This window comes from Gekko japonicus, unplaced genomic scaffold (genome assembly GCF_001447785.1).
Source record: "Gekko japonicus isolate JY-2015 unplaced genomic scaffold, Gekko_japonicus_V1.1 scaffold56, whole genome shotgun sequence".
NCBI lineage: Eukaryota > Metazoa > Chordata > Lepidosauria > Squamata > Gekkonidae > Gekko > Gekko japonicus.
Genome location: NW_015169779.1, coordinates 1,811,009 through 1,836,910, shown reverse-complemented (window position 1 = coordinate 1,836,910; position 25,902 = coordinate 1,811,009). Strand labels below are relative to the sequence as shown.

Genomic DNA, 25,902 nt, shown 5'->3' with positions numbered 1-25,902 from the left:
TTTTAGCCTCCGGCTCACACGTTTTTGTCTCAGCTCAGGAAGGAGGGCTCTAGAGGAAACTAATTTATGTAGTAGCCAAATGGCTCGCTCACAACTTTAATGCCAGCAGCTCACAAAGTAGAATTCCCGCTCACAAGACTCCACAGCTTAGAGGGAGCCTCGACGATGACCCTCCGCAAGCCAAGGCGAGCCAAACTCCCCAGGCCTCCCGCTGGGACGCGCGGCGCTCCACGCCCAGCCGGGGGAGGCCGGCCCAGGTCGGCCGCATCAGCCACAGGTGGCGGGCGGGCGAGCGAGGGAGGCCGCGGCTGGGGCTCCGCCTCCCCGCCGGCGGCTCTGGGCCGAAGCCCACGTCGCGGAACAGCCGCTGGAGAAGGAGGAGCCGCCGCCGCGGCGAGAGGGAAGCGCCGGAGCCGCCGCCGCCGCCCCTCGGGGGCTGCGCGCCATGAACGCCAACCGCACCGAGAGCGACTGGCAGGGGCTGGTGAGCGAGGTGAGGCCCGGCGGCCGGGCACTGGCAGGGCGGGGGAAGCCGCCGCCGCCGCCGCCGCCCCGAGCCGCAGCCCCGGTGGAGGGAGGGAGGGATGCCCGCCCGCTGGGAGGAGGCGACCCCGCTTGGCGCCCGCTGCAGCCCCAGCAGCCGCGCCTCCTCCTCCTCCTCCTCCGGCTTGGCCAGGCGGCGCCGGCCTCTCGGGCCAGCTGGGCGCTCTTCTGGGAGGGTGGCCTCTCCTGCCACGCGTCCCACGGAGCCAGGAAGCCGGCCCTTTCCCAGCGCGCGCTCTACTCACAAGGAGTAGGCCCTGCGCCTTCCAAGGGGACTCCCTCTCTCCCCCCCCCCCCCCCTCTTTTTTGAGCACCGCAGTTCTCTGTGGATTGGCTGCGGGGGGTGGGACTTGGGAAGGGTGCGTGTCCTGCCAGTGCTCCCTCTAAGCTGAGTTAGTGTGAGCTAGCTCACAGTTTTTTAGCCGCCAGCTCACACATTTTTGCCTTAGCTCAGAAAGGAGGGCTCCAGAGCAGTGTTCCCTCTAAGCTGAGTTGGTGTGAGCTAGCTCACAGTTTTTTAGCCTCTGGCTCACACATTTTTGCCTTAGCTCAGGAAGGAGGGCTCCAGAGGAAACTAAGTTATGCAACAGCCAAATTGCTGGCTCGCAACTTTAATGCCAGTAGCTCACAAGGTAGAATTTTTGCTCACAGGACTCCACAGCCTAGAGGGAACATTGCTCCAGAGCGAACTAATTCATGCAGTAGCCAAATGGCTCGCTCACCACTTTCATGCCGGCAGCTCACAAAGTCAAATTTTCGCTCACAAGACCCCATAGCTTAGAGGGAGCGTAGCCCTCCCTTCCAGGCTTCTTTCCCTGGAAACCTTTGGGGCAGTCCCTCGCCTGCCCTCCAGCTGAGGTCACTCAGTGGAGAGGTGTTCTTTAACCCCGGGTTAGGCCTGCCTAGTGTTTCTGGACTCAGCGTTCAGCTGCATGATGAACTCCTCCGGCTGGACCCCCCTATTCTCCCGTCTGTGCTGGTGGCGGGATAATGTACTGGTGAGCCCCATTTGGAGTGGGCAGGGCCCACCTGTGAGCCCCACATGCTCTGGAGGAGGTGGCACTTCTGGACCATATGTTTCGGCGTGTCATAGAAGTGTATGAGATTGTTTCTTTTTTAAATATAATTTTTATTTTGAACTTTTGGAGGGAGTACAGAATACGGAGAACAAGAAGAACTGTGAGAAAGGGACGCTTAATATATGTCTTCAAAGAATCGTAGAAGTGAACAAAAATAATATACATAATCATAGGAAAATATATATTGACTGTGATCTCCGGAATGTCTTGCCGTTTCGAAGGAAGATCTTCTTCTGAACAAAGAGGTGGGACAAAAACTGTCTCTCGATAGTTCATCTCCTCTGGTGACGTCTCACAATTATCAAAGAAGATTTTCAACAATCATACCAGCTGTAATGTATAGTAGAACCTGCCATGGGGTTCTACTATACAAAGGGGGTAAGGGGAAAGAATACAAGGTAAAATTAGCAGAGCATAGGCTAAAGGGCATCTTTGCAAATATAAAGGACAATCCTTGATTCACATACTCGAATTTTTAGGAAAACTATATAGCATGATAACTTCAAAAAACCACTATAACAAACGTACTCGACATTCTACCATTTTGTCGTAATATAATTAACATTTTTATCCTATGAAGTATGTGAGAATGTTTCTGTTTAGAAGAACTGTCATCTTAGGAGCGGGAAGGTGGTCCTGGTGAAGCTAGTGGGGGAGGCAGAAAGGGGGAGCATGATTGACCAGCAGGGCCAGCTGAAGACCTGTGGAGGTGAGGGTTGCCAAGCCCTCCCTGGCCACCGGTGGCGGATGGGGGGGGCTAGGTTGCCAGCTCCAGGTTGGGAAACTCCTGGAGATTTGGGGGTGGACCTGGGGAGGACAGGGACCTCAGTGGGGTACGATGCCACAGAGTCCACCCTCCAAAGTAGCCATTTTCTCCAGGGGGAGCCGATCTCTGTAGTCTGGAGATGAGTTGTTAATTCCAGGGGATCCCCAGGTCCTACCTGGAGGCTGGCATCCACAAAGGTCCTAATCAGGGCCCGTTTTAAGAGGCTCCACAGCCTCCCCCCACCGAAAATGGTCATTTTAGCCATTATTACTAATCGTTTTGTGTTTAGTGGCTCTTTGTAATCTGAGGCCCTAAACCGTAGGTGTCAGACTGATTTTTTATGAAGGCAGGATCTGACATAAGGGTCACTTTGTCCAGCCGAGTCACGCAGACCATAAAATGAAATGCCGGGTACCAGAGGTATCGACTTTATAAATGACACAGGCAAACCTAATGAACACTGTTGCTTTTTACTCAAAAGATAAACATGTTTAAAACATTGACACTCCTCCGGTATTTCCTTAAAATGTCTCCCTGATGTCCTCCACCTTCCCACTTCCACCGCCCAGTACTCATTAGCACTGGGATAGTGTGCCGGGGACATAATGCACAGCCTCTATCATCTGGCAACAAAGGTAATGAGCAGTTGCTCGCAGGCCGCCGGACAAGAGTCTTGGACGGTCCGGTTCCAGCATCTGGGTCAGGTGCTTGACCCCCCTGCCCTAAACCGTAGTTAATTAGATCCAGGGGGTCAGCCATGTTGCTCTGAAACAGTAGAACAAATTTAGAGTCCAGTGGAACCTTTAAGACAAACAAAGGCTTATTCGAGGTATGAGCTTTCGTGTGCAAAGCACACTTTTTCAAATACATTGGAATGGTGTGTAAGGCTCAAACTTATAGACAGGGAAATTACATGTAAATGCAAACGTAGGCCCTGTTCATACGAGGCGTTTTGGGCTGGGAGGGGGACGGAATGGGGGTGGAGCAAACGGGCGCGATCCCACGGCAACATCTGGGAATTGTTGCCTGCCCGTCCCTGATCCGTCCCTACCACCGAAAACGCGCACTAAAAAAGAACCACCTACCTAGGTGGTTCTTTCCAGTAGAGCGCCTCAAGCCAGGCCGTGGGATCGGCCGGTGCATCCCGTTTGGCAGACTCCCCCTCCCATCCGACTCTTCCTCCCCGGCATCTGATCGTGCCGGGGAGCGCCGCGCCGCGGCTCGGGGGATCCGTGGGATCCCGCTGCAACGTCTCAATTTTGGTGCGGCTCAGATTAGCTGCAGTTCACTTCTTCGACACGGTACAACATCTGATAGCCCGAACAGTTTGTCCATTGAAACTGCTCGGTATTTAAACATTCCCGGCTAATGTAGCCACTCCTACTATACACATATCAACCTATCAGGTTGAGCACATAAGGACCAATCACAAACGTTCCCGCTTGCAGCTTGCTTGAATGTGATTGGGTCGTTAGTCTTGGACTTGAATCCCCTGCAGGAATGCACAGGAACGGAGTTCCGGCTGGCTCCTGAGTTGGCCACGCCCAGCAGGAACTCATTAGCATAATAGCTCACACCCAACAGCAGAAACTCATTAGGATTGTGTGGCCTAACATGCAAAGGAGTTCCTGCTACAAAAATAGCTCTGGGTTTTGAAAACAAACAAGGTAAACAGAATAAGAAGCAAAAGGTGGGTGTGGCTGGATGACCACACTTCTGGTAACGTGACTGCGGCCTAATATGCTAATGAGTGGTGCTGTCAGGGGTGTGGCCCAATATGCTAATGAGTTTCTGCTATTGGGTGTGACCTATTATGCTAATGAGTTCCTGCTGGGCTTTTTCTACAAAGAAAGCCCTGATATTGTATAGCAAGGTATCAGCCTCTTGATACAGTTCAATGTCTGTTAAGAGCAAACCAATGCTTAACTTCTTTATTTTCTGCACTTTATCCTAGGAAAAAATCCATGATATTTTAATTGAAAAGAAACATGGAGCAGAATGGAATATTCATATTATTTTATATTGTTAATTTATAGATTCTTAGCTTAATTTTTTAATTTTTTAATTTTATAGAACTTACTTCTGGTTCCATTTCGAGTGTTAGTATTAGGAACAAGCCAGTCTTGTCTCTTTAACTAGGTGCACAGGCCTCCTGTATTATGCTGACTGAAATGCTCTCCGTGAAAACACAACAAAAATATTTATAGTAGTAGCACCAGTCCTCTTTTCTTCTGGCTAGAAGCCTTCATTATACTACATGATATTTCAGGGCTTGGCTGAAGCTTCGGGGCTACATTCCCTTCTTAGGGTTCCCAGGGGAAAGACATACCTCTCCGAGCAAGTACAAGAGGCTTCTGCATGTGTTTGGGGTTCTGTCCCGCATTTGGGCTCTGACCAGCTGATACCCCCAGCTGTATGGTTCTGGACCCCATCCCCCCCTTGAGTCCTGAGGTCTTCAGGAGGCCTGCCAACCCCGTCCCTTGCCAAGCTTCCACCTGGAAGCTAAGGCCCTCCCTAGACCTGATACTCAACGTGAGTAAAAACCAGAGGATTCGGCCTTGGTTCTGTATCAGGCACAAAATACGCTCAGCTTTTCCCCTGTAAGATTCATAGAATCATAGAGTTGGAAGGGACTTCCAGGGTCATCTAGTCCAGCCCCAGATCTGGCCCTCCTGTTTTATCTGTAACAGCACAGTCGGGTTACATCCATCGATCTCATTGGGCTTAGACTGGAGTAACGTTGTGTACAATTGTATTATAACAGTAGCATGAACTCTGAAGCTTTTCTTTTCTTTTCTTTTTGGTAATATATTTATTGGTTTTTCAAACACAACGAATGGACATAGACAAAAAGAGACAATTTCATCTTAACCTCTCTAAGGTATCTTAACAAAACATAACATAATATCACAAATTCAAATTTGTCTTAACTTTCCATCCTTATACTGTATATCCTCACATATTACCCGCAGTTACATACAGTTACACTAACTTCCAAATTAAGATATTTTAACAAGACATAACATCATATCGTAGGTTCAAATCGATTTTTTTTGTTTACCCAACCTTATACCTGTTTCCATATACTGGCTTTCGAGCAAGGGAACCTTTACCTTTACCTAAACTCTTCCTAGGACCGTGGAGCTTCTTAAAGGTAAAGGTAAAGGTTCCCTTGCTTGAAAGCCAGTCGAGTCCAACTCTAGGGTTGCGGTGCTCATCTCCGTTTCCAAGCCGAAGAGCCAGCGCTGTCCGAAGACGTTTCCGTGGTTATGTGGCCGGCATGACGAATCATCAAGGTGCACGGAACGCTGTTACCTTCCCACCGAAGTGGTACCTATTTATCTACTTGCAATTTCTTGCTTTCGAACTGCTAGGTTGGCAGGAGCTGGAGCCAGAGACGGGAGCTCACTCCGTCATGCGGCAACCCGGGTCTTGAACTGCTGAATTACTGACCTTCCACAGCCTGCAGTTCATCGTCTTAACCACTTGAGCCACCGCAGCATGGGAAATTCTGGTTCACTCTGCTTGCTGGCAGCGGTGAAAGCGAGTGGGCATGGAGTGAAAGCATACGCTTGTTGACGGAGTTCAGCGGTGTGCTTTGGAAGTTTCAGGTGCTCTTTGTTTGTTTTGGCCTGTGATCACAGACTGTGAATGTGATCACACAGTGAAAGCATTTCTGCAGAGAATGGTGCCAGGGCTTGGACCTGTTGTTTGCCGTGGGTGGAACCCACGTCCCTCCATACTGTGTGTGCAGGGACGGACTGTAGTTTCTGTGTTATGGATGACAGTAGTTCAGGTATGTCCAACAGATAGATCGTGATCTACCAGTAGATCGCGGAGGGGTCAGAGGTAGATCACCAGCCCCACTTGGTCTCCTGGTTTGCAGTTCTTTCTGGATCTTCGTCTCTCTGTTTTGTTTTTGCTTATTTTGCTTACCAGTAAATGACAGAGGAGCAGCGGTGGCTCAAGTGGTTGAGACGCTGAACTGCAGGCTGTAGAAGGTCGGTAGTTCAGCAGTTCGAGATCCCGAGTGTGCCGCATGACAGAGTGAGCTCCCGTCTCTAGTTCCAGCTCCTGCCAACCTAGCAGTTCAAAAGCAAGAAATTGCAAGTAGATAAATAGGTACCACTTTGGTGGGAAGGTAACAGCGTTCCGTGCGCCTTGGTGTTTAGTCATGCCGGCCACATGACCACGGAAACGTCTTCGGACAGTGCTGGCTCTTCGGCTTTGAAACGGAGATGAGCACCACAACCCTAGAGTCGGATTCGACTGGCTTTCGAGCAAGGGAACCTTTACTTTACTTAAATGACAGAAGGTGCATTATAAATGGGGGGGGGGGCGGCGGTGGAACCCAACTTTAGTGGGTTAAAATCTAATTTGAAACTGATTTGAAACTTTATTTTCATGGTGGTAGATCACCGGCACTTTTGGCCGGAAAAAATAGATCACTGTTCGAAGTTGGACATGCCTGCAGTAGTTTATTTCTATGGAGATAGCTTCAGAGGGTGGCTGTGTTGGATTTGGGTCCCGTAGCTCCTTAGAGACCAACAAGATTCCCCGGGTTATAAACTTTTGAGAGTTGCATAGTTTGATGTCATGCAACAAAACAGCCCTATCTGCAGATCTGATTCTTGTCTGGCTGATTTCCTTTAGTATATCGTGTCCGTCAGGTGGTGGCCTGGAAGTTAGCTAATGGAGACAGATTCTGAAGTCTTTGAAGAGCCTCAAGTTTCGGTGTAGCGGTGCTGGTCTTTTTGCACCCACCTTCATCTTTCTGGTTGTAAATCAGTGATGGGGGTTTGTTTGGCAAGTGGAGACAAAGCCGTACCTGCTGGACTTGGGGTACCAACTGCTAGGTGCAGGTTTGTTGGTTTTTTAAAACAAATCAGCGTTTATAGCCATTTCTGCTTATGACACAATGTTACAGCCGCCAGGACTGTTTGTACTGCGTACTCTGCCAAATGACTCCAGAACTCATTGGGCCTGGAAGCTGTGCAGATTTTTCTTCTGGTATCTGTTTGAGTGGTCCATTTGGTGGAAGGTGGTGGGGAAGGTAGATCAAGGAATCAGGGTGAGGAGTGGAAAGGGAGCAGGAAGCAGGGAAGAAACAGAAAGGTTTCCCCCTTCCTCTCCCTGTGCAATTTTTGTAGGTTCCCATTTGGAGCAATGCAAACTATATTGCATCTTCTTTTTTCCACACACAAGTGACCCTATATTGTTCTGGCCGTCGATCCACAGGCACATTGGAATTGGTTTGGGCACCATTCTTCCTCGCATCTGTCCTCCCCCTGCATTTTCACAATTGTGGAGTCAGTCTGGTTTTTTCTGCTCGTGCCTTTAATAATGAGGTTTTTAAAGTAGGGTTGTCAGCCCCCAGGTCTGGGTGGGGATCCCCCCTGCTTTTGGGGACTTCAGTCTGCCCCAGCCAGCTGGCCGGTGGGGAAAGCCCCGCCCCTAAGCACGACCCCCTACCCTGCCGATCAGCTAGAGGGCCCTTAAAATCTAGCAGGAGGGAGGGGGCAGTTGTGGGCTCTATTCTTTGCAAGTCCAGCATGAGGCCCACAACCACCCCTCTCCCTCCCTCCTGCTAGATATAAAGGGCCCTCCAGCTGATCAGTGGGCCACGTGGTCCCCGCTGATCAGCTGAAGCCCTTTAAATCAGGCAGGAGGGGAGGGAGAGGGGTGGCCGGGCAGGTGGCTGCATAAATTAGTTTGCTCTGGAGCCATCCTTCCTGAGCTAAGACAAAAATGTGTGAGTTGGAGGCTAAAAAACTGTGAGCTAGCTCACACTAACTCAGCTTAGAGGGAACACTGCCCGCAACCCTGTTTTCAAGGGAGGATGCTGTTGTCATTGGTGATGTCATCAGTGGCATTGCAGAACCCCCTTTTATAAAACAACATGAAAATATTGATATATCATTTGAGTGTTGTAACAATGGGCTTAGTAGGTTCTCTGAATTCCCAGCTTTTGTTTTAAAAAGTAAGTCTCTAGTCCATTCCTTTGCAGAGATATGCCTTTTTCCTTCGATCTCTAAAAAGGAAGAGGCTAGAGACTTACTTTAAAAAAAAATGAAACTTGGTAATTTAGAAAACCTGCTAAGCGTGTTGTTACAATGGTCTAGTGCTACATTGATATTTTAGTGCTGTTTTTTAAAAAAAGAAATGAAACCAGCTTCCAGAAAAAGATCACAGTAAAAGTGGTGTAAAAAGAACCAGAATAAAACTGGGGGGAAAGCAACAAAATTAAAATTTAAAGCACAAAAATGTGTGTGGAATTTTGGGGATAAACCAGAGCAATATGAGGCCATAACCAACGGGATGGGGAACCCATGCAGAAAAGGTCTCTGTGTGTATATACATAGTGCATAACTCCTTGTGCCAAATAAAGGTAAGGGTTTCCCTTGGTCAAAAGTCAGTCAAATCTGACTCTAGGGGGCAGTGCTCATCTCCGTTTCCAAGCCAAAGAGCCAGCACTGTCTGAAGACTTTTCCGTGGTTGCCATGACTAAATGCCAAGGCGCACGGAACGCTGTTACCTTCCCACCTAAGCAGTACCTATTTATCTAGTTGCAATTTCTGTCTTTCGAACTGCTAGATTGGCAGGAGTTGGGGCCAGAGGCAGGAGTGCAAAATACCGTAGCATAATTTAAAAGAAGAATGCGAAGACAATTCAGTAGGCTAAACTATGGGCCTACAGAATTCTAAATGGAAAACAATTTACGTCTTGCAGTTAGGTAATCTGAGAAAAGTGTAGAGGGAGAAGTGGGATGGAAAGCAGGAACTGCATCCTTTGGTTTTCTTTACTCCTGGAGCCATTTGCAACTAGGGAGGTGACCGTGTTCAGATCTTAACCATGTTTCCTTGTAAGTGAGTTTTGTTGAGTTCACTGGGGATTGTTGTTGTTGTTCAGTTGCACAGTCGAGTCCAACTCTTCACGACCTCATGGACCACATCACGCCAGGCCCTCCTGTCTTCAGTCATGCTCCAGAGTTTGCTCAACTTCATGTTCGTTGCATCGATGACACTGTCTAACCATCTCATCCTTTGCCGTCCCCGTCTTCTTTGACCTTCAGTCTTTCCCAGCATCAGGGTCTTCTCCAGTGAGTGCTCCCTTCTCATTTGGTGGCCAAAGTATTTGAGCTTCAGTTTCATTATCTGGCCTTCCAGGGAACAGTCAGGGTTGATTTCTTTTAGGATTGACTGATTTGATCTTCTTGCAGTCCAAGGGACTCTCAAGAGTGTTCTCCAGCACCATAATTCAAAAGAATCTATTCTTTGGCGCTCGGCCTTCCTTACGGTCCAGCTTCACTGGGGCTTACTCCGAAATAAATGTGCTTGGGCTGCATGTTCTTAGTGGCATTTATTGGGATTTACATCTGAGTATAAAAAGCAAGAAATTGCAAGTAGATAAAGAGGTACCACTTTGGTGGGAAGGTAACAGCGTTCCGTGCGCCTTGGTGTTTAGTCATGCTGGCCACATGACCACGGAAACGTCTTCAGACAGCGCTGGCTCTTTGGCTTTGAAACGGAGATGAGCACCGCAACCCTAGAGTCGGATTCGACTGGCTTTCGAGCAAGGGAACCTTTACCTTTGTAAATGCCGAAGTTGTTCTCCAAGTTTCTTTCCAGTGGTTGCATTCCTTTAACAGTTCTGCTAGTCTAGAGATCTGGCACTTTATGTCCCTGTGATAAAACTTTATTTCAGAACTTTGGAGCCCAGGTTTCAAATTAGTTTTGTACTTGATGATTTAACTTTATGAGCTGTTTAGGGAAATGGTTCTTGTTTGAAGGCTTGGATCTGCAGCTGCCTCTTCAGAAAGTTGGCATACAAGGTTTCCATTTCCATGAACTCACTACAGGGTGAGAACCAAAGGTTCAGATTATTAAATATAACAGTAGTAATATTATTGGGATATTTGGTTAATATACCAGAATTTGCCCAGTCATAGAAGTGTGATAGTAAGTGCAGCAAACAAATCTCCCAAGAATTATATTGCAAGGAAGGTAAACTTACATTTATTCAAGGAGATCCATTTCACATTCAGGTTGCAGTTGAAAGGAGAGAGAGAGAAGCCTAAGCTAAAGAGTACTTTCCCGATCACAAAGGGCAAGCTTGTCCGGCATCATGTGTGTGGGAGTGTGAGGGCATTGAGGAATTTCATATAGACGATATAATCCGGAAGAGGAATGGTTCCCAAACAGTTTCTGGTCTGTCATTTCAGAGAGAACCGTTTTAGAACCGTTTCCCTACCAGAATATATTTGTAATTTCACATACAAACGCTTCTGTCCCGTTTAGGAAATGGGGCTGAAGCGTTTTACCTGTCAACCGCTTCCAAGTAGCCTTCAGTTTCATCTCCCAGTCTTGATGTGCTTTTTCCCACCGTTTTTCGCTTGCGCAGGCGATCTCCAGCTTTTTAAAAAAAGTTTGCTTTATAGTGTTATAGCGCTATAACGGAACAGCAATATATCAACGCCATTGGAATGCCTGGACTGTTTTGTTATAGTGCTATAGCGCTATAAAGCGAACGTTAAAAAAAAAGCTGGAGATCGCTCGCGCGGGCAAAAAATGGTGGGGAAAAAGCAGTGCAGTCTGAAATGGCAAACCGCTTCAGATCCAGCTCTTTACCGGAAGGGGAAAGCCATTATACCGGTTTACTCCATGATGGATCAAAAACAGCTTCAAAACGGGTTAAAAAGGGTAATGTTAAATTCCTCCTTGTCTCTACAGGAGAGACATGCAACTCCATGGAAGGCCATGTGAGGAAAGGGAGAGAGAGAGGAGGGGTCAGAGGGTGGTGCCCAGGTTAAGACAAAGAGAGGCATCCCATTCAAGGAGATAACTCCTATACACAATTGGGAATGATGTAGTATCCCCCAATGTCCAGGCAGGCTGAGTTGCTCACTCCAACATATATCCCTTCTGCAGATTGCAGACAGCTGAGCGCCATTTTGCATTTTGCAGCCAAAAATCAGGTTTGCCACCAGCATGTGCAGAACAGGAAGACACAGCCAGACTCAGCCATCTACTGAGATTCATGTTTGTAAATTCTTGTTTATCATATTCACACATTATGTTTTTATTATATTATATTATTATACTTATGTACCTAAATAATATTAGAAGAAGAAGAGGAGATTGGATTTATACCCCACCCTTCACTCGGAGTCTCAGAGTGGCTTACCAACTCCTTTCCCTTCCCCTCCCCACAACAGACACCCTGTGAGGTGGGTGGGGCTGAGAGACCTCATTCCAGAGCTGTCCTTGAGAGAACTGCTCTGGCCAGAACTATGGTTTGCCCAAGGTCATCCAGCAGGTGCAAGTGGAGGCATGGGGAATCAAACCCGGTTCTCCCAGATTAGAGTCTGCTTGCTTAATCACTGCACCAAACTGGCTCTCCAGATGTATGTACCTAAATAATATTAGGTGTAGAGAAAATAATGTGTGAAGAATCGCTTCTTGTATAGCACCTATTCACTCAGTGGCTTGGCTACCATATATGGTTCTTTGTCATGCCACGTTGGGTCCTTGTGAGCATAGTTCATCCACGTGGCACCTGCCCCATGTCTCAGGAAAATGGGCAAGTGACTCCCACCTTGGAACAGCTGCTGGTGGAAGAACAAGTAAGCCAGGAATGGAAGTAGATGTGGCTGTTCTGGTTGTGGGAAACATGGCCCTTCATCAGAATCTGACTAAGTACCACTGTTGTAAAGCATAGGAGGAAAGCGGTGGATTTACAAATGGCCAACAGTCTCAGTTATCAGACAAATTTATATAAAAACGTGGATATCTATCCAGAGGTTAATAAATTAAAATCAGAAAAAGTAGGGAATAGCTTGTTATTTGGGGCCTTGCTTTTCACAGTTGCAGAAGGTGAGAGAAATAAGAGGAGGACAATATATATTTCATTTATTAATTTAAAAATATCTCTGTGCCACCTTCCCATTCAAATAAGGTCCCCAAAGTGCCAGACCTCAAAATTAAAACATTACCGTGTTCAAAACATTTAAAATAAACGAATTCAGTAAACTCAGTAGTCATGTATGGCTGCGAGAGTTGGACTATAAGGAAGGCCGAGCGCTGAAGAATAGATTCTTTTGAACTATGGTGCTGGAGAAGACTCTTGAGAGTCCCTTGGACTGCAAGAAGATCAAATCCGTCAATCCTAAAAGAAAGCAACCCTGACTGTTCCCTGGAAGGCCAGATAATGAAACTGAAGCTCAAATACTTTGGCCACCCAATGAGAAGGGAGCACTTACTGGAGAAGACCCTGATGCTGGGAAAGATTGAAGGTCAAAGAAGATGGGGACGGCAAAGGATGAGATGGTTAGACAGTGTCATAGATGCAACGAACATGAAGTTGAGCCAACTTCAGAGGACGGCAGAAGACCGGAAGGCCTGGCGTGATCTTGTCCATGGGGTCGCGAAGAGTCGGAGTCGACTGTGCTACTGAGCAACAACAACAAACTCAGTAAAAGCACATAAACACACATCACTCCAAAAATCAGGTTCACTGGGGTGTCTCAGCAGATAATCTGGTAGTGCCACCTTCTCACTTGCAATGGCTTCTGATTGCCAGCACTAGAGGGTGTTTTTCCAGCCCACACAGGGTCATCCTGCTCCAATGATAAAATTCCAGATTCTAGATTTCTGCCCTGAAATGTTTAAAACGTGGCACATAGCAAAGAGGATTCCAACCTAACATTAAGAAGCCGGCTGTATGCCTGCTGTCTGTCCGTCAGACGCATATGTGGTTGCTTTTTCTGGACCTGTGGTTTTCATGTCCACATTTTTTTACTTGTGGCTTAGAGAGCATTTGATGATATCGTGTACTTGGGCAGGGCAGTAGTGAACGTTGAGAGCCACCGGGTTGGGGATAGTTAATAGCTCATATCTAGTCAAGTGAGAATCAAGGAATGTGTGATTGCAAGAGAAGTGAAAAGAGTAGGAAGTCAGAGAGAGATGGGAGCATGTCACAGGTTGGCTCCTGTGGCTTTTGTTTTTAACTGGAAGAGTAGTTCAGGAGTGGAATCGGCTGCCTAGGGAAGTGGTGAGCTCCCCCTCACTGTCAGTCTTCAGGCAGCGACTGGTTGAACGCTTGTCAGGGATGTTTTAGGCTGAGCCCGCATTGAGCAGGGTTGAGGTGTGTGTGTGTGGTTGGACTAGATGTTCTGCATGGCCCCTTCCAACTCTGGGGAATTTCACATTACCCTTTTAAAAGTCGTTTTGAATCCGTTATTTTACCATCTTGGAATAAACCGGTACAGGGCTGCCATTTCACACAGCCTTTCCCCTACGGGTAAGGAGCCGTCTCTGAAGTGGTTTGGCATTTCAGACTCCACCACTTTGTTTTCCCGCCCTTTTTCGCCCGTGCAGGCAATTTTTTTTTGAACGTTCTTTTTAGAGTGCTATAGCGCTATGCCGCTATAGTGGTATAGCAGTCTAAAACGAACGTTAAAAAAAAAGGATGGAGATCGCCCGTGCGAGGGGGGGGGAAGGGCGGGAAAACAAAGCGGTGCTGGAGGAAGCGCTATGGGGCATTTTACACAGCACCGTGTAGCGCTTCAGAAATGGTATAGAAAAGTGAAGACCACTTGGAAGCAGTTTGCAGGTAAAACCGTTCAGAAATGCTTTCCGAAGGGGAGAGAAGCATTTCTGTCTGAAAGTGAAAATATATTCCGGTAGGGAACCATTACTAAAACGGTTCTGTCTGAAATGTCAGACCAGAAACCGTTAGGGAACAGTTCCTGAACTGGAATATATCGGCTGTCTGAAATTCCCCTCTATGATTCACTGTTGTGAGCCAAGTGGCAAGTGTTGTGAACTGAGGCGGGCTCTTAAACCAAGGAAGATGGAAGTCTGTAGACAGACAGATGATAAAAGGAAGAAAGTTTTTGGGACCGAGTTGACAGTGATGCTTAGTCCCGGTTCTAACAGTCTGTGACGCACTTGTCTCTTCCATTTATTAGAGGGGAAAGCATTTAAAACCTTGACAAATGTCCTGGCTTCATCAGATTATGAGGTCATTTCTACCCAGGAGTTAATGAGTTCTAAGCAGATTTGTCCCTAAAAATAGCTATGGGCAAATAGTGACGGCTTTGGACGTGGAGAGGAGGGAATTTGCCCTCCTGTAAAAGTCACTTTCTCATTCTCTGTGGTTTAAAAGCAGTTAGCGGCCTGAGAGGCAGTTCGAGCAGTGACATAATAAATCTGTCTTTACTGATTATGGGCTTGTAGCAATTACAGTCTGCTTATTGTTGGGAAATTGGTGGTGGATACAAGTCTTGAGACCGCTCTGGGAAATGATCCTTTCCATGGACCGAAAGCAAGCAAGTGACCCTCTGTGTTAAAAAATACAAATAAAAATCAAACTTGAGTTTGAAAGCTATTTAATGAACTTTCGGAAGGTTCACTTTTGCCGTTAGTTCGTCTCACAGACAGAATAGGCTGTGGTTATCTGTCTTAAACCATGGCTCATTATTTTTGTCCAGGACTAGTGGTTCTCTGCATTACGTGCTTGGAGACCAAACATTAAAAAGTTAAAAAAAGAAAGAAAGACAACCCTCTTAAAGCAAAAACCCAACAAAGCACCACAATACCACAGTGTGCTGTTGTCTGCAATAGTGTCTCATTTGTTTTCATGCTGCATTCTGAAATATTTAGAGGGTCCCTCTCCGCAAGGTTGATTTATCATCTGTTTATCAGCAGTGTTAAGCACCTTTTTATGATGGATGAAGGCACAGAACTAGGCAGGACAGGAGAGGATGATCTCGATGGTAGAGTCCATACCCTTGTAAAAAAAATACTTGTGCCCAAGGCTTTTTTGTAGAAAAAGCCCAGCAGGAACCCATTAACATAATAGGCCACACCCAACTGCAGAAACCCATTAGCATATTAGGCCACACCCACAACAGCACAGCCCATTAGCATATTAGGCCACGCCCCATGCCTTCCATTGGCTTGCTCGGGCACCCCGCGACTTCGGGGAGCCCGGGCAAGCCAGCCCTTGGACAGGCTGGGGAAGGCACGGGGAGGCATTTAAGTGCCTCCCCGATCCTTCCAGGGCCCCCTTGGCCCCCCACCTTGGAGTCACCGGGGGGTCGCTCTCCAGGCCTTCCTCTGTAGCCAGGCATGCAGAGGTTTTGGCTGTAGTGGGTGTGGCCAACTCTGAAACCAGCCGGAACTCCGTTCCTGTGCATTTCTGCCCCAAAATAGCTCTGCTTTTGCCTATCCCTCAAAACCATGCTAAGCAAGGGCTATTCATACATCCCTTCCTCAAGTGGTACTAGTAGGCTTGGGAAATACCTGGAGATTTAGGGGGTGGAGCCTAGGGAGGACAGGGTTTGGGGAGGGGAGGGACCTCAGCAGGGTATAATGCCACAGAGCCCACCCTCCAAAGCTGCCATTTCCTCCAGAGGAATTGATCTTGGTCATCTGGAGAGCAATTGTAATAGCAGGAGACAAGCCCGCAGGCAGAAAATTTTTCTCGGGGAAGGCCAACAAGTGCAGTGGTGGTGTTCCCATCATTATTTGTTTGCTTTATTATTTATTTATGCTTTCTGTTTACCAGTTTTCTACTTGAGACTCAAAATGGATTGTGTGGCATAAAACAACGTGATTGAATAGCGTGAGGAAATTAGTAAGCAATGCAATACAACTGGGCTTACGAAAACTAGAAAAGGGCAAAAAAAGTATCAGACGGGCTACGTCAAGCAGTGCAGAAAATGGAATTCCAAAAAAAGAAAACGAAAACAATGCCATTTTGACCTTTTTGTTCTTTAATCGCTTTCTCTCTGCTTTTATTGCAGCATGATGTTACGCCCCCCCCCCCCACCTTCAGCCTTGCTAACTGCTAATTCTGTTCTACCCAACTGCATAGAGAATACATTCTTGGAAGAGATACGACAGGATTCACACCTTTTTACCTCAGCTCCTTCCTTTTTTATATAGAGATTTTACACTTGAAAGCAGGGACAGTTACAGGGTTTTTTGTGGGTCCTGGGTACAAAACTATATCTGGGGGCCCTTTTCCCTTTGGTGGAGCCCCCTTTTTCTCTAGTCAGGCTCCTTCCAGTTGGCTCCTCCCCTTTGGTTCTACATTTTCTTCTTTTAACAATTCCCTTTTCTATTTCAAATTGCTTACTTGGGTAAAGAGAAATACAAAAATTTGTTTTCTTTGATTACCTTTGGTTATCTTATGTAAAACAATATCGTTTAGATGTACTATTGGTATAACAAGTGTGTTACTTTTCCCATAACAATATTCCTTTAAATATTAATTGCGTGTGGTGTTTGCAAATGAAAACTAGCTAACTGAAAGCCAAATCCTCTTGAGTGTCCAGACAGTGGTGCATGTTTCAATGAGAAGGCCTGGAAATTTCCTAGGAAATTGCATCTTTAATATTTTCCTTGCTCAAAAGCCAGTCAAATCTGACTCTGGGAAGCAGTGCTCATCTCCGTTTCCAAGCCAAAGAGCCAGTGCTGTCTGAAGACGTTTCCATGGTCATGTGGCCGGAATGACTAAATGTCGAGGCGCACGGAATGCTGTTACCTTCCCACCGAAGCGGTACCTATTTATGTACTTTTAGTGATGTGAAGGCCTGGGAAAAAACGGGTTTTTTTCTGAAGCCTTTTTGTTATTTTCCAAAAAATTGGAAAAATTGAAAAAAGAAAAAAAATGATTATGGAACGTTTTATTTTATCATGATGAATAAAATATTTTAAGGCAAGGTGTTCAAATATTTTCCAAATCATTTCTAATATATATATATATATGATATCAGATTGATCTAATTTCTGTGCACTGAGGACAAGCAAGTCCTAGGTTACAAACTGAACCCTCCAATGCAAGAACAAGATGCATTTCTTCCTTTAGGAGGTGCGATTGTCAGAAGAAAATAAAAAAGTTTCAGTTTTGTTTTTGCATGTGGGTGGGTATTCTGTTTGAAATAATTGTTTGGATACACTATATTTTTAATATGCTAGTTGTGATAATTTCATGCCAAGTAAAAATGTCCATAGTCATATTTTATGTTCCTAAAGTAACAGAATGACTTTCAATCTAGAAAAGACAAAAGAAATGCTAATGTAGCATTTTTTCAATTTTTCCGAAAATTTCCGTTTTTTTCCGAGTTTCAAAATTTACAGAAATTTTACATCTCTAATCTACTTGCAATTTCTTGCTTTTGAACTGCTAGGTTGGCAGGAGCTGGGGACAGAGACGGGAACTCACTCTGTCATGCAGCACTCAGGTCTCAAACTGCTGAACTACTGACCTTCCGGTCCCCAGTTCAGCATCTTAACCACTTGAGCCACCCCGGCCCCTGGAAGGCCTGGAAATTTTCTAGGAAGTTGCATCTCTAGATGCATATAAATCAAAACACTTTCTGCCTTGTTTTTCAGCAGAAAGTGGTGAATCACAGTATCAAAAATCTACATATTCAGCTTCATGTGATCCAGCTGATAGGACTGCTGAAGCATTCAGTCGATCTCGGGACATTTGTGACCCGAGATAGTTCTTAATTAACTTCAGCTTCCTGAAGCTCCTTTCAGCTGATGCAATTCGAACAGGAATTGTCACCAACAGCTCCAAAGCCGCAGCTGTATTTGGGAATGCAAGGCTCAGTGGAGGAGATATGATGCAGCGCAGAGTCTCAACAAGGGATCATTCTACAAAGGTTAAAACAATAACCCATTTTGTTTAAATCCAAATGTCCCCTTCCTTTATTTACACACAATGAGCAGTGTCTTCTAAAGCCAGTTTGGTGTTGCGGTTAAGTGTGCGGACTCTAATCTGGGAGAACCGGGTTTGATTCCCCACTCCTCCACTTGCACCTGCTGGATGACCTTGGGCAAGCCATAGTTCTGTCAGAGTGGTTCTTGAAAAAGGGGCAGTTTCTCTCAGAGCTCTATCAGCCCCACCTATCTCACAGGGTGTCTGTTGTGGGGAGGGGGAGGGAAAGGAGTTTGTAAGTCGCTCTGATACTCCTTTGGGTAGTGAAGGGCAGGGGATAAATCCAATCTCCTCTTCTTCTTCTTCTTTCTTTATTTTATTTTATTGGATTTGTGTCCCGCCCTCCCCGCATAGCAGGCTCAGAGCGGGTTCCATCACACACCATAACCAAGATACAATATAGAAAGAACTAAAAACAATTAAAGCCCCCAATAAAATACAGCAACATTTCTATAGTACAGATCATAGTCAAAGCCTCACAGATGCAGCCTATTTCGAGTTTGGGTCCTTAGATGGTAATACAGATCTGACTCGCTGTATGGGTGCATCTGACCCAAATGCATGATTTGTCCTCACTCCCACTCTCATGGTTTGCAGTGTGCTAAATGGGAATCCCCACCCCCACCAATGTATCACCATAAAAATGTTTCTTCCTCCCTCTGGGCCTGAAATGAGGCTTTCTCACAGAGCTCACAGGAGAGTGTGTCTTTTCTTGGATGGATGGCCCCTTTGATCCACAGCACCATCTGCCCTTGGGTTATTTCCTCCCCAAAGCCCTGCTCTGCTTCGGCTCCACGTAACTTGCGATAGGAAAACTCAAAGAGCGCAATAGGCACTCAAGCTGGAATGTGTCGCCTGTAAGGCACCTGGAGTAGACCGAGGAGCCGGTTATGAGTAGAAAGAACTAATAGGGTCGCCATCGTGATTTAGCAACAACAATACTAGCACTTACTGGTCTCTTAACTGGTTTTTTTTTGTTGTTCAGTCGCACAGTCGAGTCCGACTCTTTGCGACCCCATGGACCAGCTCCCTCCAGGCCTTCCGGTCTTCCGCCATCCTCTGAAGTTTGCTCAACTTCATGTTCGTTGCATCGATGACACTGTCTAACCATGTCATCCTTTGCCGTCCCCGTCTTCTTTGACCTTCAATCTTTCCCAGCATCAGGGTCTTCTCCAGTGAGTGCTCCCTTCTCATTTGGTGGCCAAAGTATTTTAGCTTCAGTTTCATTATCTGGCCTTCCAGGGAACAGTCAGGGTTGATTTCTTTGAGGGTTGACTGATTTGTTCTTTTTGCAGTCCAAGGGACTCTCAAGAGTCTTCTCCAGCACCATAGTTCAAAAGAATCTATTCTTCTGCGCTCGGCCTTCCTTATAGTCCAACTCTCGCAGCCATACATGACTACTGGGAATACCATTGCTTTGACCATGCGGACTTTTGTTGGCAGGGTGATGTCTCTACTTTTTATCATGCTGCTTAGGTTCGCCATCGCTTTCCTCCCAAGGAGCAGGCGTCTTTTAATTTCATGACTGCTGTCACAGTCTGCGGTGATCTGGGATCCCAGGAACGTGAAGTCTGTCACTACTTCCACGATTTCCCCTTCTATTTGCCAAGGAGTCATGGGGCCGGATGCCATGATCTTAGTTTTTTTGATGTTGAGCTTCAAGCCCACTTTTGCGCTCTCCTCTTTTACCCTGAGCAAGAGGCTCTTGAGGTCCTCTTCACTTTCTGCCATCAGAGTGGTATCGTCTGCATATCTGAGGTTGTTGATCTTTTCCCCCGCAATCTTAATTCCTGCTTGTGATTCATCTAGGCCAGCATTTCGCATGATGTACTCTGCATATATATTAAATAAGCAAGGCGACAATATACATCCTTGTCGTACTCCTTTTCCTATGCGAAACCAATCAGTTGTTCCATATCCGGTTCTAACTGTCGCTTCTTGGCCCTTATACAGGTTTCTCAAGAGACATGTGAGGTGGTCTGGTACTCCCATCTCTTTAAGGACCTGCCATAGTTTGTTGTGATCCACACAGTCAAAGGCTTTAGCATAGTCAATGAAGCAGAAGTAGATGTTTTTCTGGTACTCTCTTGCTTTCTCCATAATCCAGCGAATGTTGGCAATTTGATCTCTAGTTCCTCTACCTCTTCGAAACCCAGCTTGTACTTCTGGCAGTTCTCTATCCACGTACTGTTGAAGCCTAGCTTGTAGGATCTTGAGCATGACCTTGCTAGCGTGTGATATGAGTGCAATTGTGCGATAGTTTGAGCATTCCTTGGCATTGCCCTTCTTTGGGATTGGAATGTATACTGACCTTTTCCAATCCTGTGGCCACTGTTGCGTTTTCCAAATTTGCTGGCAAATTGAGTGCAGCACTTTAACAGCATCATCTTCTAAGACTTTGAATAGCTCAACTGGAATACCATCACCTCCACTAGCTTTGTTGTTAGTAATGCTTTCTAAGGCCCATTTAACTTCACATTCCAGGATGTCTGGCTCGAGGTCAGTGATTATACCGTCGTGGTTGTCAAGGACATCGAGGTCTTTCTTGTATAGTTCTTCTGTGTATTCTTGCCATCTTTTCCTAATCTCTTCTGCTTCTGTTAGGTCCCTACCGTTTTTGTCCTTTATCATGGCCAGCTTTGCATGGAACGCTCCCTTTATTTCTCCAATTTTCTTGAAGAGATCTCTAGTCCTTCCCATTCTATTGTTTTCCTCTATTACTTTGCATTGTTCATTCAGGAAGGCCTCCTTATCTCTCCTTGCTGTTCTCTGGAAATCTGCATTCAGTTGGGTAAATCTTTCCTTTTCGCCTTTGCCTTTCGCTTTCCTTCTTTCCTCTGCTATTTGTAAAGCCTCATCAGAAAGCCACTTTGCTTTCTTGCATTTCTTTTTCTTTGGGATGGTGGTGATTGCTGCCTCCTGTACAATGTCACGAACCTCCGTCCATAGTTCTTCAGGCACTCTATCTATCAAATCCAGACCCTTGAATCTATTCTTCACCTCTACTGTATATTCATCAGGGATGCGATCTAGGTCAAACCTGAATGGCCTCGTGGTTTTCCCAATTTTCTTCAGTTTAAGTCTGAATTTTGCAATGAGTAGCTCATGATCTGAACCACAGTCAGCTCCAGGTCTTGTTTTTACTGACTGGATAGAGCTTCTCCATCTTTGACTGCAAATTATATAGTCAATCTGATTTCGGTGTTGCCCATCTGGTGATGTCCATGTGTAGAGTCGCCTCTTAGGTTGTTGGAAAAGGGTGTTCGCTATGACCAGTGTGTTCTCTTGACAAAACTCTGTTAACCTTTGCCCTGCTTCATTTTGCTTTCCAAGGCCAAACTTGTCTGTTATTCCAGTTACCTTTTGACTTCCTACTTTAGCATTCCAGTCCCCTATGATGATGAGGACATCATTTTTTGGTGTTAGTTCTAGGAGGTGTTGTAGGTCTTCATAGAACCGGTCCACTTCAGCCTCTTCTGCATCAGTGGTTGGGGCATAGACTTGGATTACTGTTCATTTTTGACCACGTCAAGCTTGCCTTGATTCATAGATCTTACATTCCAGGTTCCTATGCAGTATTGTTCTTTGCAGCATTGGACTTTCCTTTCACCATCAGACACCTCCACAACTGAGCGTCCTTTCGGCTTTGGCCCAGCCGCTTCACTCTTTCTGGAATTACTTGTACTCTTCCTCAGTAGCATATTGGACACCTTCCGACCTGAGGGGCTCATCTTCCGGCGTCATATCTTTTAGCCTTTTGATACCGTCCATGGGGTTTTCTTGGCAAACATACTGACCTTCCGACCTGAGGGGCTCATCTTCTGGCGTCATATCTTTTAGCCTTTTGATACCGTCCATGGGGTTTTCTTGGCAAACATACTGGAGTGGGTTGCCATTACCTTCTCCAGGTGGATCACGCTTGGTCTGAGTTCTCTGCTGTGGCCTGTCCGTCTTGGGTGGCCCTTCACGGCATAGCCCACAGCTTCACTGAACTACACAAGCCCCCTCGCCACGACAAGGCAGTGATCCATGATTTAGCATTGTTTTAAATGTTTTTAAATTGTGGTATTGTAAATATACTGATTTTATGTAAGCTGCCCTGAGTCGGCCTTGGCTGGGAAGGCGAGGTATAAATTTGAGAAATAAATAAAATAAATAATAATAATAAGAGATTAGATTTATACCCCTCCTTCACTATCCGGAGGAGTCTCCAAGCGGCTTACAAACTCCTTTCCCTTCCCCTCCCCACAGTTTCTTGACAGAAACTGCTCTTTTTCAAGAACAGCTTTTATCAAAACTATGGCTTGCCCAAGGTCATCCAGCCAGGTGCAAGTGGAGATAAATAAATATGGGTGCCGACCTCCCCTGGAGAAAATGGCAACTTCAAAGGGTAGACTCTATGACGTTATACCCTCTTAATGTCCCTCCCCCCACCTTCCCCAGGCTCCATCCCCAAAATCTCCAGGAATTTCCCAACATGGAGTTGGCAACCCTAGTGAGAATATGTACATGCACTCTCCTTTTGCAGCTACAGCCTTCCTGGCGTGCAGGGGAAAGGTGACTTTATTGCTTCACACAGATGGGAAAGGAAAGCGGGAGGAGGCCTTTCGCTTGCAGATACGGATGGTGATCTACCCCCACCCCCCCCAGCTAGAAGAGAAGGCAAAGGTGTGGCCAGCACCGATTCACCATCGCCATTTCACTGTGATTTTAAAAGGCTGCGATTCCCCAATCCACTGTGGGCTTTTGGTGCGAAGATCGGACTTCTGCTCCTGCTTTGCCCTTTCCGTTGCAGCCCCTTGAACCTTGTGAACAAATACTTAGGAATCTCAGGGGGACACTTCGGAACAACATGGGTTGTGGTATGAGGGGCTGCTTTTTGGCGTGGGCAGTCATCAGAAATAGATTCTTCTGAGGTTGTCCACAACAACGAGGTGGTAACAATCCGGGATTTAAACTAAAAATAAATATGTCTTCACTGGGGCCAGAGGGCACTGGTTGTTTGAAAAGACATTGCGCTGAAATAAATCTTTGAAAGTAAACATGCCGGAAGCCCTGTTCACAAGTTACAGTGAACGCACATACAATCCATGTACAATGTACCCTTGATTTTTCTTTATTTGTGCCTTGAGTAATTCTCATGTTACATTCAGCACATGTATAGTGAACATATGATTTAAACCCCACTTTTATCCGGGTACCAATCTGCTATTTCACTTGTAAAATGAATGTGCATAGGCTCTTTCTTACAGATGTATGCATGTGCATGCAGACTAGGGTTGCCAACTTCCAGGTGGTGGCTGGAGATCTCCTGGAATTAAAATTTACTTCCAGATTATAGAGATCAGTGCTCCTGGAGCCATTAGTTGCTTCGGAGAGTGGAGTCCGGGGAGTTATACCCTACTGATGTCCCTCTTCTCCCCTGGTTTCACCCCCAAAACCTCCAGGTGTTTCCCAACCCAGAGCTGACAACTGTAATGCAGGTTATATGCGTGTTTGCTGTAAAGTGTGACGAGACCGGGCTAAACTCTTGAAGTTCCCGTCTGTTTCTGTGACTTGTTTTGAAGAAATCTCCTCCTGGTCGTTTATAAGCACAGTGCTTTTTGTGTGTGTGTGTGTGTGTGTTTGGGATTAAGAACTTTACATAGATTCTTTTTTTATATATAATACACTTTATTAGATTTTTAAAGTTATACAGGGATGGGGGAAATAGGGGACCCAAAAACAACAACAACAGCAGCAGCAAAAGAAAGTCTTCCGCATACAGATCTTCTCAGGGGTCATTTCGTAGAAAAAGAGGTGCAGGAGCGCATTAGCATACCTCATTAGCATCACTTATTTGCATAGGCCACACCCCCTGACATCACCGGTAGCGTGTCAGAAGGCAACACCCACCGCTCAGGCTCCACTGGACTGTTTTGGATTGCTAGCTATTGGGGGGGGGGGAACGTGCAGATCTGTCCTCACAAAGGAGGAGGGAGAGCTTGTACCGGAATAAAACCTGGTCTTAAAGGTTCCCCCTGGACTGTTTTGGACCGGGGGGCTGGGGGGAGCTCTGCAACTTACCTGACTGCTTCTTGCTCTGATTGAGGGCTGCTGGGAGCAGGGGGTGGGGCTTGTTGCATGTGCCCGCCCCCTGGGCTCTTTACTGCCGGAGCTCCGCTCCTGTGCGCTTCTGCAGCCCTGGATCTTCTTCACTTATCATTTCAGATTACCAAAAGATAGACTCTGAATTTTTAAGAGTTCATAAAAGCTTCTTCGTATCATATTATCAAAATATCCATATCTTTATGTTTCTTTTTTTATCCAGTCATAAAAAGGAGTCCATAGCCTGAAGAAATCCTTTTAGCATCAAAGTCCGTTTATCTATTTCTGCACTTTCTGTAATCTTCACTATTAAGTCTTGTTCCGAAGGTATTGCTGGAAGTTTCCAAAGGGTTGAAAATGTACATAGATTCTTTTGAAAGCCTCTTCCCAAATGGTTCAATCCAAAAGAGCCTGCAAAATACAGTAAGGGGGATGACGAGGTAGGAAAAGTCTGATTGGAGTCTTTCGGGGTCTTTGGCTGCTGGTTACCTATGGGCATAGAAGGAGATGCCCACATAACAAGGGGTAGGGAGTTCCACAGGAGCAGAATGTGTGTGATGGTGGAAGAAACCCTACTTAGTAAGCAGAAGGGTGGTAGCAGAATGGAGAGAGCATGGTAGAGGAAGAAGAGGAGATTGGATTTATACCCCATCCTTCACTCGGAGTCTCAGAAAGGCTTGCAATCTCCTTCCCTTCCCCTCTCCATAACAGACACCCTGGGAGTTAGGCGGGGCTGAGAGAGCTCTTTCCAGAACTGTCCTTGAGAGAACAGCTCTGACAGAACTATGGTTTGCCCAAGGTCATCCAGCAGCTGCATGTGGAGGAGTGGGGAATCAAACCCGGTTCTCACAGATTAGAGTCCATGCACTTAACCACTGCACCAGATTGGCTCTCCAAACTGGTAGATGTTCTGGTAGATGTTCTGTTTAGAGGAGGGCAAGGAGCTGTTCCTGTGGCAGCAGAGGACAGGACTCGCAATAATGGGTTGTAATTACAAGTGGAAAGGTTGTTGTTGTTGTTGTTGTTCAGTCACACAGTCGAGTCCAACTCTTCGTGACCCCATGGACAATATCTCGCCAGGCCTTCCTGTTTTCCGCCGTCCTCTGACGTTTGCTGAATTTTATGTTCGTTGCATCTATGACACTGTCTAACCATCTCATCCTTTGCCGTCACCGTCTTCTTTGACCTTCAATCTTTACCAGCATCAGGGTCTTCTCCAATTCTCATTTGGTGGCCAAAGTATTTGACCTTCAGTTTCATTATCTGGCCTTCCAGGGAACAGTCAGGGTTGATTACTTTTAGGATTGACGGATTTGATCTTCTTGAAGTCCAAGGGACTCTCAAGAGTCTTCTCCAGCACCATAGTTCAAAAGCATCTATTCTTCGGCGCTCGTTATAGTCCAACTTATAGTCCAACTCTCGCAGCCATACAGGACTACTGGGAATACTATTGCTTTGACCATGTGGACTTTTGTTGGCAGGGTGATGTCTCTACTTTTTATCAAGCTGTTTAGGTTCGCCATCACTTTCCTCCCAAGGAGCAGGCGTCTTTTAATTTCATGGCTGCTGTCACAGTCTGCAGTGATCTGGGATCCCAGGAACGTGAAGTCTGTCACTACATCCACGACTTCCCCTTCTATTTGCCAAGGAGTGATGGGGCCAGATGCCATAATCTTAGTGTTTTTGATGTTGAGC

General features: G+C 46.3%; 1 protein-coding gene across 3 annotated transcripts in view; it reads left to right on the top strand.

Annotated features, from left to right (window-relative positions):
• The first annotated feature begins 400 nt into the window (after nt 1-400).
• CCDC149 (coiled-coil domain containing 149) overlaps nt 401-25,902 on the top strand; it is a 109,911-nt gene continuing 84,409 nt past the window's right edge. For all 3 annotated transcript variants that reach the window (XM_015416751.1, XM_015416752.1, XM_015416750.1), the window contains exon 1: nt 401-493. In XM_015416751.1, coding sequence (XP_015272237.1) covers nt 446-493 — 48 coding nt within the window. In that variant the 5' untranslated portion in view covers nt 401-445. The remainder of the gene's footprint in view (nt 494-25,902) is intronic.